Source organism: Oxyura jamaicensis, chromosome 5 (genome assembly GCF_011077185.1).
Source record: "Oxyura jamaicensis isolate SHBP4307 breed ruddy duck chromosome 5, BPBGC_Ojam_1.0, whole genome shotgun sequence".
Lineage (NCBI taxonomy): Eukaryota > Metazoa > Chordata > Aves > Anseriformes > Anatidae > Oxyura > Oxyura jamaicensis.
The window spans coordinates 2452209-2466341 of NC_048897.1; the positions used below are offsets into that span (position 1 = coordinate 2452209).

Genomic DNA, 14133 nt, shown 5'->3' on the forward strand with positions numbered 1-14133 from the left:
ACCTGCTAGAGAGCTAACATTCAGGCCTGCTGTAGCCCCTGCCAGTGTCTGCAGTGCTCCAAGAGAAGCCATGGGATTAACAGAGGAGCTGCTACTGGAGCTAGGTGAGGAACCTGCTATTAAAATAAGATAATTAATCTCCAAACAATACTTTTTGGTTCTGAAAACTCAACTTCTTCATTAAAACCTTTCTGCAAGAAAAGTAGCATGCAACAGACTAAGGCAAAAGAGAAGACTGTCAGTAAAGCCACCCCAAGTCTACACAACTTGATTCATCACAGCACTTGTATGTAAACCCTTTCTAGATTTTGGAAAAAATTCTGCTTCCTAACAACATCCACTTTTTGCAACAGTAATAATTTAATCAAGTGTAAGGCATTCAATCAAAATATGACAATCAGCTAAACTTTGTATCTCAAAGAAACTACAGCAATGCTTATTACTGCTGCCTGAAATGAGTAGGAATTGCTATATATTAACATCAAATCTTGAAACACCACATAAGGTGAAAAAGACCTGACACACAGATATTAGCAACATTAAAGAAAACTCCAGTCAGACTGAACATATGGTTTTCCCATACTGCCAGAGCAGAAACAGCAGATGCTCAGATTATTCTGACACATTAAATAATTTTCCATTAAAAAAATCCTACCGCAGCAGCTGGGGCTATGGCCAAGAAAAGATTTGGAACACGAGCCTAAAATACAGAGCCAATCCTCTGTTGACTGTACCACTAACACCTTCAACCATTTTTACCTCAGTAAGCAAAGTCTACAAATGCAGTCCCTAGCAGACTGCTGGCTTACTTGGCCTGCCACGTTCTGCAATAGGTAGAGTTAGAACTGAAAACTGGTGCAGTAAAAGCATCTCATAGTCTTTTGAGAGGAATTTATATTTGTGTGGGTAACAGAACTTATGTCCAAGTTCTCAAGTCAAACATAAAAACTTATGAGTTACATGAAGTAGGTAACAAAAGAATAGAAATTCAAGCATTTTCAATTTCCTTCTCATTTTCTGTAATTCTCAGTATGCAGTATTTATCCATTACAGCTTTGAAAATAATTGTTAGCATCTTTCAAGCAGATTTACATACACTACATACACATCAATTTATATATGTTTCACAATGTCTCTTCTGGAGTGGAATGTGGTAACTGTTTAAATGTAATACAGCAAACTTACCTAACAAGCCACGGCAAAAGCGTGCTCTTGTACTCAATGAAAACTGCATGAGAACCCAGGGAGCTGCACTTTGTATTACAGTTCACTTTTTGTACTGACAGAGGAAACGACAAGCCTACTCTGAGAAAAGTTCTAAACAAACTCTTAACAAGTCAGAAATTGAAAGACAATGTCTGTAAGACATAAGCTATATTTCAAGATGCTAGCTCCAAAGAAAAGAAGACACTTCCTGTCTTGCTGTCAGTAGCATATTAAATGTTGTAAAAAAAAAAAAAAAAACAGAGAACAAGTTACAGTAATTCTCAAGTTGGTAGAAAAACAGAACAGCTGGCTGAATAAAAGCCAACATTCAGAAATGATACAGCTGCCTTGATTTTAGAGTATCACTTGTTTCTGCAGCACTTCATTGCTAATCTCCATAATTCAAGCAGACACTTCATTTGACAGATGAGAACACTATTTCAAAAGAAAAGAACAAGTAGCAGCATGGGAAAAAAAGAATAGAGCCAAGGCTAAAGAGCAAAGTAAAAGAGAATGGATCCTTTCCCAACTTCAAAAAGGTTGTGATTTTAAATCAATTCATTTAAAACACTGCAAAAAGCTGAACAGTTATTTTAGTTTAGCTAGCTTAACAGACATCTGTTTAAGCAAAACAAGAAAATCTTTAATATGAGATAATTTGGCTTGAAAGCACCAAGAAAATTTAATACTTTTTTTTTTTTTTTAATTACATGTATATACCAATTGCTGTACTGAGTCAGCAAAGCATGTTCTAGTGATCACAAAAGGCATATAAATAATAGATGAGCAAAAATACATGGCTATTACAAAACAATACTTCTTAGGTACGGTCTCATAGGTTTCAGCAATCTGTGGCTCTAAAACTTGTTCAGTTAAGGGCAACATCTTTGTATTTAAGTTATGATTTTCACTCAATTACAGTGCATTTTGAACACTTTCTGAGGCACTGACTTCTGCCACTTAGTGTATACACTATGCAAAGAAATACATCTTTTCATTTTTGAGCTGTCAGCTCATAACTTCAGTTGATATCCTGTAATTCTTGTCTTGGAAGATCTAGCAGCCAGTCTCTCCCAGTTCATCTTTATCACACCACCAATATATTTCTAGGCTTCTGTCATACCCATAGATTTGAAAACAGCCCATAGCGATGGAAATGGAAAATCAGTATAGGTTTATAAGCGTGCTTTACTCCATTCCTATCCGTAACATTACTTCTCTATTTTGTTGTTGTTTACTTCCTTCTTGCTTACTACTGAGTATACTTTCTTGGATCAATCTACTGAATTATACTTAGCTAAAAAAGCTAACTGTAATATTGTTAACTGAAGGGATTAAGGGTTTTCAGAAAGTTTTAACAGGTAGTAAAGAATAGCTAGCAAAGATAATAAAACTACGATAAGAACATCAACCATCTTGCGAAAGTGGGTCTAGGTACGGTTCAAGAGGGATGCTCTGAATGAGTTTTAACAACATTCTATGTGAATACAATGTGAATGCACATATAAATATTAATCAAAAGACAATTATAAGTTTGATTTTTTAAGAGATAATAGTTTAAAGTGAAAAGCCACCATGCTTTGTAATTATGAGAAGTATCATGAGACTGAATGCTGTCTATATACAGAGACTTTCTTTTCAATTTACACAGTTGTAAAATGTGAAGAATATTCATAGCTTTAATGAAAAGCCTCTGAAACTGTTCAAGAGTTTGACTGCTCATTGACTACATATAGACCATATATCCTCCTTTTTTTTTCAAATTTCTTTTGAACAAAGATAATGTCTAGTTTTTAAAATTATACTTTAAATTATGTTTTAAGAGCAATGTAATACTGACTGCTCCACATCAGAAGCCTGTGAAGAGTGAACTAAAACATGTTCATAGGATATTAATTCAAGTGACACATCACCATCACTCAACTAATGAGACAATCATTTATCGATGCCATCAAAACGTTGTTTGGATTCAGCACAAATGGTACTTAAAAATGGACTGCTGTTCCCCATCCCTAACTCTCCACCAGTGTGATGAAAAGGGGAACCCAGTCCTAAGATGTCTCTCTCTGAAGGAAGGGGCTGTATGACTGCCAAAATCCACAGAAGGGAAAGCAATCCCAAAGAATCACAAATTATAGCATAATTTCAGTTAAAAGGGACCTTTGTGGATTATATAGTCCAACTGTCTGCTCAAACCTGGTCTAACCTCTCAATTAGGTAAAGCTTTTCAAGGACCTTTCCAACTGAATTCTGAACTTCTAAACTGATGAAAATTCCACAGCCACACTGACACCTGTTCTTGTGCTTAATCACTTTCACCATGTTTTTTTCTCATTTACAGCCAGATTTTTCTCTGCTGCAGCTTGTGTTCACTGTCCTTGTCCTTCCACTGTACACTTCCATGAAGAAGCTGGCTCTACCTTTTCTAGTGCGCTGGACACTAAGTTCACAACCTGTCTACCAGTCCCCTTGCCCACCTCAACAAATAGAACTTGCTCCAGTCAGTAAACGACAGAGCCAACAAGGAAAGCTTGGTTCTAAACATCAGGCATAGCCAATTATAACCTGGCAATTCCAGCGCTGCTACTGCATGAAGAAATATGGGAGAAATTCTCAGTTACATTCACTTCCATACTTTCTCTACAATGAAGCAGTAGTAATGGACTGTAAATGTAGCTCTTCTACAGCCTCAACTCTGTGGTGTGTTTTTTTTTTTATTATTATTATTATTATTTTATTTATTTATTTTAATTCTTGAATAGGATACCATATCTGGTACCCGAGATAAATTTTGAAACTTTATCTTCAAGGACTGCAGACCTCAAAGTTTTAATATTAAAAACAAAACAAACAAAAAAACCCGCTGGTATACCAACAGAAGACTCAGAGAAATTCCTGAGAGAGAATTCAGCTAAGTAGAAAACTGCGCAAAGCACCCACAGCTTAACTCCTGATCATGTGACATAAGGTTTTCTAAACAGCTTTCCCTTACAATCTCCTTATCATCTCTTCATCTAGTTCCTTGGTCTTCCTACGTAATACAAAAAGCTACCCGGGGCAGTCTAGAACACCTCCGTAAGCACCTCCTTTGGTGTTTCACAATTACATGTGAGGCTGTCAACTTTGTAGACTGTATTTCAGAACTAGATAAGCAATCTGGATTTTTATGAAGAAACAAACCTACCTATCACTCTATACATGCTGGAAAACTGACACCCTAAAAATACAGGGCCTCTCTTCCCATGTCAGGATTAAGACATAATTGAAAATAGGATAGAAATATAATTGAGGAGGATACTGACCCACATTTGTGGTAACAGTTCATCATGTCTGATGTGAGCAAAGTTATTTTTTTTAACTTGTTGTACTTAATAATCACATTTAACAATAAGGTGGCAAAAGGACACTGTTCAGACATCCTAGTCTCTCTGGATAATGTACGTGGCCTAAAAAAAAAAAATAGAATGGAAGAGCAAGATACTGATTTTTGATGTGCAACTGATAAAATCAGTTCCAGACAATCTCTTTCCAATAAATGTTCTAGAGAACTGTGTATTTCGCTTCTGTGAGGCAGTTGTAGTACCCTTTTCAGTAATGCCAGCGGAACATAAAGTGGTCTTTCCTACTGCACAGAATGCATTACTTCCTGCTTAAAGCATCTTATGTTCTCCACGTCTGCAGGAAGAGTGTACACCTGCTACATACCTGTCTGAATTCACAGAGAAACTAGAGATGTGATGAGACTGTAGTAAAATTACTGGAAAGAGGTCACTTATCTTTCTGCTTCACGATAACCTCAAAAATCCTTTTTACTCTAAATTAACCTGACCAGGAATACACTAGGTAAAAACAAAAACACTTTGCTGGTGGCGAAGATATTTACCCTAAACAAACACCAGTGAATTTACAGGAAAAACACCTTATCTGTTAAAGAACTGACATGACAGAGATGAACAAAGCAGATGACATTTATCCTGAAAAGACTCCCAGAGCAACCCATGCCATAACACGCACAACATAGGCAGTCTCTTACCTGAGCTGGTGAGCACACTCAGGGGACTGCTGGAGGAAGTGAGTGCAGCGGTGCCACTTGGTGTATTCTGAGCTGCACTGGCTGCAGCTGCTAATGCAGCTAGGTTCTGTAACTGCATCGCATTCAGTCCTGCAACACATTGAAGAATACACAGAGTTTCTCCTACAATAGCCACCATCATCCAAAACTAACAAATCCAGCAACCTCAGCACATCATAATGGGATTTGTGGTAATGGGCAGGAGCTTAAAAACAACAGACTTCAGTACTAGTTACCAATCTCTTCTACATTGTGATTCCTTGTTACAACTAAAATGAAATGTATTTTTTGCCCAGAAGGATGATTTCCCTTAAAGACCAAGTAGTCACAATCGCAGATGTAGACTCCAGAGCACAGATATTTTCAGGCAGTGTTACGTTCAGTCACAAAAGCATAGCAGTTTTAACTGCTATGGAGAGTTAAGACAGGGTATAATAGCTCATCTGCAAGCCAGAGAACTTTTTTATGCACCAGGCTAATAACCTCATCTTGTCTCATATCCCTCTACTCCATTTACAGGGGAACAGCAACAACTGCAGAATTCTTTCTAGAAGGCCTACACAACACAGTAGCCAGTGTCACACCTTTAATCTGCCATCAGCTGAATATCAGCATGCTTTGTCTGGTCTCCTTGGCAGACAAGAAGCAATGATAAATTGTGAAACAATGTTGAGTGGCAAAACTCCTGACCATGGAATCACCTACTATATGCACAGGCTATTCAGCTGGTCAAACAGAAGTGGTAAGGAAAATGGAAAACATCAGACAGGTTGTAGGTAAACTACCATGAATGCCAGTGGGAGGAAGATAAGTTGATGAACTTTTACTGGTCATTTACTGATCCAACTCATCTTCATTTTGAGTTATAATTTAATTTTTGAATGAAACCATTCAGTCAGTACTGACACTGTAATTTGCCTTCTTTCCTTGCAATTGGGTTATCATTTCATACTGATCATCTTCTGAACACTCCTGTATTTTAGCCATCCTTCAGTAGGCTAGATCCTATCTTCCATTTCTGCTTCTCTTCCCTTTCTCTTAGTTCCCTCGCATGTCTCTACAAGAAATTTTGTCAGCATTCATGTAACATTATCCAAATGTCTTAAATAGACCCAGCTCCTCATCTTTTGGAGGCTAAGTTCTTGGTGACAATGCACACCTATCAATTACAGTCTCAGTTTTGCACTTTAAGTATGCAAACAACATAAGAATGTAAACAGCAATGCAGCATAAACTGTTCATTCTCTAAGTAGCTTCTACTGCTTTTAGTATTTTTTGGTTTGTTTTCTTCTCTTTTTTTTTTCTCCTCCTCTAATTGTTTTCTCTTTGTGATTGGGTCTGTATCTTTAATCAGGTTTACTGCCCAAAACATGAGGATCCTGATATTGTTCATATTCTCTAAGGTGCCATTGTAACATAAAATCACGAAGTTAAAACCAAAAAGATTTCTGTTGTTGTTACTGTGCTACAGAGGGTTAAAACTGCAAGTGTTAGAGCTTGTGAAGAACAGAGCAGCTTGCTTCCTTTCTGAAGCAGTTTGGCATGTACATGCTGCACCTGTTTTCTTGTCATCACATTGTTTTCCCATCTGCTTTCAAACAGGGTCAAGATTAAATTTTGTCTATAAGCCTAAAACAGAGTGGGATCTAATTACCTGCTTATTTTTCTAAGAATTTCAGGAAGGGCAATCAAGTAAGATATTAATGGGACTTGGAAACAAACTCTTCCTGTGTAGAGCCATAGACTCGGAATAATTCTTTCAAAACACCATGAAACATGCTACTTATATGCCAGGGTTCTCATTAAAAAATAAAAAATAAACATATAGCAAAGTCAGAATTACCCTGAAAATTCCATACACAACCTCATCTAGGCCACCCTAACATCCCTATTGTTGTGACAATAAATATAAACTGCTGTACTGTTTTTCCCCTTTATCACTGACTGCTTTTTTAAACAGAAACAGTAAGTGAAAAAACATCATGAAATCTATTTACATCACCACCAAGCAGGTATTAGTGAAACGAAACTTGCTTTTAGCGAGACTAGAATCCAAGAGTTCTGAAGAGGTTGAACGTGAAAAAAATACACCTAAGAAGCTATGGTTAGAATAAACCTCAAGTATACAACAAATTTACTAAAACAGACAACACAACACTTCATAAAAGCTTGCAATTGTTGCCGGTGGGGGTACCAGCACACGTTGGATGTATGAAGAGACTTCACTTTTTAATACTTTAAGGTCAACCTCTGCACAGACAGGGAACATAATATTATTAACTACTGGACAACTCAAAGAGGCAATTTTAAAAGCATTAAATGTTCAGTATTAAAACCAAAACTATAGGTTTTCTGCCAGCAGAAAAATTTAGAGAATGTGATGAACAGAGTTACTAAGATGGGTTTTATTATTTGCCATCCTCTGAAGACAGGAAGTGCAATTAATTTGCAGCCTCAGTTCAGAAACTTTTACACTGTCTCCATAACTAAAGGATACTTCAGATAACTTCACTTACATTCTGACTAGCAATCAATAGCAAGGAATTTGGCTCATATCTATTAAGCTGATATTCCCACATCACAGCAATATTATAAGCAATTGTAAAACAAATGCAGGAATTAAAGAACCAGAATGAAGGACTTGTTCACATTCTTTGCAACACTGTATTTTCAACTTTAAGGCATTTCAAAAGAAATAATTTAAAATATGAGACCTAAACAATCCATTATCACAAACACATGCACTAGTGCTTATTTCAAAAACCACAGTGCTTCAAATATGTATCTGTTTGGATGAAAATAAAGTTTTTTGTTTGTTTGTTTGTTTTTGTATCCATAAGGGAAGATAATTTTAAATGCCAGAGGTAGGGGAGACAAACAGGATACAACAACTTACCTTGGAGAAAATGATTAACTAAGATTCAGAAGGAACATGCACACTTGTAGCAGAGGATTTCTGTCATTCCACAGGAATGGGTAAACTCAGGACTACTTATTACAAATGCACTATGTCTACAAGCCTTTTAGCTACTTTTTCTACCCTCTTTTTTTGGGGGTAGGAGGTACTGCATTTGTCTTCTGGTGGAAAAAACTCACCTCCCATTGGGTGGAGGCTGCTCAATGTGTTCAGGTTTCCAGATGAGGCAGCTGCTGTCTGCTGAAGGAGCTGCAAATAAAGCTAGACATTACACCAAAAAACAAAACAAGAGTGAGAGTGAGGGCTGGCTCCGCTTCTGGGAGAAACTGCATCACACCACAGCCAGAGCGCCGTCACAAAGGGAATTCCCACTGCCCATGCACCACACCACAGCAAAGCGTAAAACGAAATCCTCTTAGAAAATAAAGCCAGAGCACCACCAGAGTGAAAATCAATGTTGCCCATGCACCGCATTGCAGCCAAAGCAACACCACAATGCTTTTCCCACTCAGGACAGTCAGCATACTAGCCTAAGTGAAGTTTATATCTAATACATCAAGACAAAAACAGAATCAGTAATGAGAGAGAACACCTACTCAAAGCACCTCAGGCAGGACTGCCACTCATAAGGCTATTCTACCTCAAGCCAGACTTTACAGTTGACATTGCCAGCTCAGGACAAATGGCAAATGCCATACCAAAAATCAAAGAGCCACTGTGAGAGGTGATCTCCTCCACATTTCTTAAGCACAGCAGCCATGAGAGAAATTCCAAGCCCCTGCTAGGAAGCTATTTAGAGAGATTTCCTATTCTTTTCTCCCTTAACCATGTGTTGTTAAAAAAAAAAAATTCCAATTTACCAAACTTAAAGCAGAAGTAAAAGAATGTCCCCACTTCAGTAGTACACTATACCAAGAATGAGATGAAGTTTTCCTTTTCTATTCCCCAAATTGCATGAAAGCAGTTCTCATAGCTATGTGGTAATCCACATGAGCCAGAGCAAATCAGTTTATGAAAGTTCACCCTTTAGGGACCCAGAAAAACCAAATGAAACCAGTGACAAACTGTAGACTACCTTCTTGAGTGATTTTTGCTAGAGAAGAGTGGTTCCTCTCTATCTTCTGGTGTGTTTTTATTGTTTGTTGTTTTGTTTACTGTACACTGTGAGCTGCTTCCACCTGCTCACCTTTTCTATTTGCCCAGCACCAAGTACTATTCTAGGTCTCACTGGAACGGGGTGAAAGAAATAAATGCTGGCTAAGGAACAATGAAACAGGAATAAAAGAGCTAAAAAACATGAAAGGTTGTTTACATGAAGTTGTAACATATGAAGGGAATCTTCCCTGAACAAAGCCATTCTGCAGAAGACAAGAAGTGTTTCAGTGTTTAGCGCTAGGGAGACTGGGGCAGAAATCCTCACTTAAACGCATCCTGAATCCTCACTTAAATGCATCCTGACTAGCTGTTAGCATAATTTCCTGTAATTCAGTCTCCTCATCCACAAAACGGGGATTACAAGCCCTACTTCTCTTTATCAGGATCCTTCTAAATACATTGAATACATTGAATATTACAAAACAATCAGACACTGCAGTCCCTGAAGAGATGAAAAGAACTCAGATGAGAAACTCACTGCTAAGTATTGGGGTCCAAGCGTGTTGAGACCAGCCAGGTTTCCCCATACTGAGGCAGCACTGATCTGTTGCATTTGTTGTTGGAGTTGCTGAGCAATTCGTTTTTGCTCTTTGTCCTTTTGCGTGTCTGCAAATTTTACCACAATGGGAGAAGAGCAACCCTGCAAATAGCAATTCAAACAATTACATACCTGTTATCCTCCAGCTACCAAAAACTACTGCATTAAGACCCAGTCATTAGAAGCATTTCTGACACCCTCCCCATACTTACATATAATCAAACAATGCGTTTTATTAAAGGTTCAAAATCTATTTGATTTTCATTCAATTTTGTAATTTGGTATTTTCTCTGCAGGTGAGGTTTCTATCTTGAGCTCTAGGAGCAGAGCAAACATTGGTCCTCTCCCTGCTCTCTAGTCCCCCAGACTCCACAGTAACTATTTTCTCCTGACATTCACTAACTTGCTTTACCTCCATGGTTTGTGCTTGGTGCATTGCTTTGATTGCTGTTTGCGCCATGGCTCTTGTTGTAAAAGTCACAAATGCACAACCTGGGGAAAGAACGCAAAACGAAACAAGTCACTCACTATATCCACAATTACTGGGATGAATAAATAAAAGAACATGCCTTAAAAAAAAATATCACTGAAATAACTGAAATGTCACTTTGAGCTACAAAAGGTAGTATCACCCTCTGGAGAATCTTGAACTGTCAGAAAAATTCCTGCTTACCTCGGCTCAGGCCATCGGGGCCCCGTAATATCCTGCATTCTTCAATCTGCCCAAAGGGGGAGAACATCACTCGGATATCGTTTTCATTGCACTTCTTGGATATCATTCCAATAAACAACTTCCTATCTTCTACTGCTAAGAAATCAAAGGGTGAGAGTATTACCAACAAAAACGTACTTACTACATCGTATTTTGTTGAACATTCTCCATCAACAGTAGAATTACTTTGCTTCTATTTTGGGGTTGGTGCTTGTTAAAAAACGACTCCTAATAATGCAATCTCTTTGTTTTAGGAGGATGCATATGTGATACCTCAAAGAATCTGAATAACGCCTGTTTTATAATGTTTTATGTTTATATTTCACTGTCTGTTTCTCCCTTGCAAGACTGTGAGCTACAAGAATCTTAAAAAACAAAAGCAAAAAATACATCGGATTCAGCAGCACTTCCCATATCTCCTACATTTAGCTCCTCGTTAGAAAGAGTAGAGTTGTGTGTATTTTACTGGACTATTTTCATCCTCTCATCTGTCCATTCTATCTTTAGATGGCCAACATACCTCACCTATATCTAATTAGACAAGTTAGTCACAAAAGGATTCTTTCTAGATCATTAGATTGGTGTGATACGGGGCCTATCAAGTAAATTTAGTTCTGCCTATTTCCCCATGCTCCTGTCTAAACAGCAGAAGCAATACCTATTGTTTTATTCTGTTTCATAGTCATCCATTCTGATCTGTACCAAAAGCAAGAAAATGACACATCCAATCTGATCCGTCTGCTATTATATCTTCCCTCTAAATGCTGATGCTACCAGATATATTAGTTGAAGAAAAACTTCTAGTGTGTGGACTATTTTAAAATAAATGGTGCAGAAACAGACATTTCTCTTAATTTGCCAGTTGGTGGTTACTAATATCAGAACTTTAAATCTCTCATTTTATTTATCTGAGGATGCTAATTATCTCTGAAATACTCACTTTTAAGTGATGAAGCAAATTAATCAGAATGTCATTTGGACAGATAAAACAGTTTGCAAATAAAACATTCAACACAATATAACATGACGAAGGCCTGAAGCACAATTTGAAGCTTCAAGACAAAGTCTTCTCCTATTCAGTGCCATGGTGAGGGGAAATAATTTAATTGCTGAGTCTACCTTGGAGCTGACAAGAAAAATTCCAAACCTTTCCAGCTGACAAGTCTTTAACTGTCTATTAAATCTTTATGTTGTACCCAGTTCGCTGTCAAGCTCTTAGAGCATAAAACTGCCTAAAATCCTTTTTGGAGCCCATTTTAGTTCAAGTGTTCCAGAATTCCTTTTAATGTCAAGTTAAAATACTTTAACTGATGTTTTCCTATTTACATATTCACCTTCACCTTGTACTAAAATTTGTATAACCTCAGAACTGTCACCTTAAAATTTCATTGAATACTTTTTCCACTTTCCATTATTCTTCCAAGAAACGCACACGTTTGTGTGTATATATGCATGTGCATATATACATGTATGTGAGTGTGCACATAAACTCATCATGGAAATGCATGGATAAATCATTTAAGCAATGCTAGTTGTTAAACATCTTAATCTGAAATGGCCAATGTGTAGAAGTATACTCACAGTATTTTTTCTGCTGGTCTGTTTTTGAGTTCTCATCCTTCCTTGTATACTACAAGGTAAAGTTTTGGACTCCCACCCTAACCACAACAGGCTTTCAGATTGGCCAAACACCTGAGAAGCATTTCTAGACTTCAAACACCTTAGTACAAACAGGAACTCACTGGATGTTTCCCTAACTGACACCATGGTTTTCCCCACAAGCAGCAACAGCGGAAGATACTTAGTCATGAAATTTTAGAGAGCTCACTTACAATACCTACTGCACTGAAAACAAGCTTTTTTTTTTTTTTTTTTAATTAGGTCTCCAGTTCAATATGACTTGATCAGAAGCTATTCAACACAAGCTGAAATTTCCCTATTAGCACAAATGACGCCACAAGTCTCAGACTTTAGTACAGCTTACCATTATTCTTTTCACTGTCAGCTGGTTTCATCTGGATAGGGTGGTGCATCTGAAATGCAAAAATATTATTTAATCCTGGATGTGTTCGCTTTATGCTACATGAAATATTCCCAGAAGAATAGTGGAAGAAAGAGTTGGTAGCTTGAGTTGTCTCTACAGAAAGATGTATGTAACAATACATAAATCTCTGGAAGAAAGAAAAGCTTCCAAAATGATACACCATCATTCCTCCTGAGAAAATACTTCTATAGGAGCCATGCCTACACACTTCACTACCACATTGTTCCTCAAAACACTCCAAATTTCCTTTAAGATCTGTTACTGTACAGATCTCATGACCCTGCTCTTTTTAATATCTCTCTTAAACATGACTTGAGGGCAAAATAATGTATGTTTTACATCTGTGGTGCCAGAGCAGAAAAGAAAGACAAGACAGAGCTGAGAAGAAAGAATGCCTCCTCTCTTACCCCTGGGAGAATCTTCATGTTGTGAAGAGCGTTCTGTGCTTCTAGTGCAGCTTTACGGGTATAAAACGTAACAAAACAGCACCCTGCAATTGAAACAAAATGCTAGCTAAGGAAGAACACTAGGAATCTTGACATGTTGTACAGAAATTAGAAATCCCCCACTTCCACCCTTCCAATGCAAAATACATAAATAGAATTTAGACATTGAAATAGTTAGGTACTGATGTAACTTGAAAAAGATTCATGTGTGTAATAAAACAGGATACCATCAACAGGATTTATTCAATACCAAAACATGTCATTAAAACAATCATTTAAATATCTGGCAAACAAATCTTGGCTACTTCCACTGTTAAACTCAATTATTTGGTAGTATCCAGATCTTAGATCTGGTTTTACAGGAAATAAATTATTGCATATTACTGAACTGCAAACCCAGGTTACAGCATTTAGTTGGGATTTGAGGTACTAAGCATTTGATATATACAAAAAAACAAAACCTCGGTCTTGTATTTTGTCTGAAACTGTGACGCTTCCAGCAAGATTTTGCCCATATCATAACAATGCTCTGGAGCAACACAATATTTATTAGATGTTCTGCTCTGTATTTATAATCTGTACTCTTCAAGCATGCCCAAGCATACAGCTAAGATTGGAACTGTGTAAAAGCAGCTGAGACCCCAAGCCTAACATGAGAAATACAGTTCTCACCTTTGCTTTGAGGAGGGTTTTGGCTCCTGTCCCGCAAGACATTGATTTCATAGACAGCACCATACTGTTCAAAAAGTTCTCTTAGATCTTTCTCACACCAGCTCCGTGGGACCTGACCCACAAACATCTTGATAGCATCTAGATCAGGTTGGTCTGGGTGATCCAGTGTGCCATTCATTTTCTTTGAGCTATGAAAAATAACACGGAATTTGTTATATCACTTCCTACAGATTCTAGATGTCATTGCAGCTAGAAGCAGCATGTTTATAGTGAGGTTAAAAATATATTTCTACACATATATAAACATGTACGATTAAAACAAAGAGACTCCTGGACATCAACAGTCCTGCATAGCAAGAGAACATTCAGAA

The 14133-nt window shown here is 37.5% G+C and overlaps 1 protein-coding gene across 13 annotated transcripts in view; it reads right to left on the reverse strand.

The window, feature by feature from the left end:
• CELF1 (CUGBP Elav-like family member 1) overlaps nucleotides 1-14133 on the reverse strand; it is a 56549-nt gene that overhangs the window by 12888 nt on the left and 29528 nt on the right. For 6 of the 13 annotated variants that reach the window (XM_035326743.1, XM_035326730.1, XM_035326729.1 and 3 more), the window contains 9 exons: nucleotides 13763-13950; nucleotides 13052-13134; nucleotides 12585-12633; nucleotides 10562-10696; nucleotides 10301-10380; nucleotides 9829-9990; nucleotides 8375-8456; nucleotides 5240-5368; nucleotides 3-116 (listed from right to left, as the gene is read on the reverse strand). In XM_035326743.1, the coding sequence (XP_035182634.1) occupies nucleotides 3-116; nucleotides 5240-5368; nucleotides 8375-8456; nucleotides 9829-9990; nucleotides 10301-10380; nucleotides 10562-10696; nucleotides 12585-12633; nucleotides 13052-13134; nucleotides 13763-13940 (1012 nt within the window). In that variant the 5' untranslated portion in view covers nucleotides 13941-13950. The remainder of the gene's footprint in view (nucleotides 1-2; nucleotides 117-5239; nucleotides 5369-8374; nucleotides 8457-9828; nucleotides 9991-10300; nucleotides 10381-10561; nucleotides 10697-12584; nucleotides 12634-13051; nucleotides 13135-13762; nucleotides 13951-14133) is intronic. The other 7 variants (XM_035326742.1, XM_035326741.1, XM_035326736.1 and 4 more) reach the window with 7 other exon arrangements.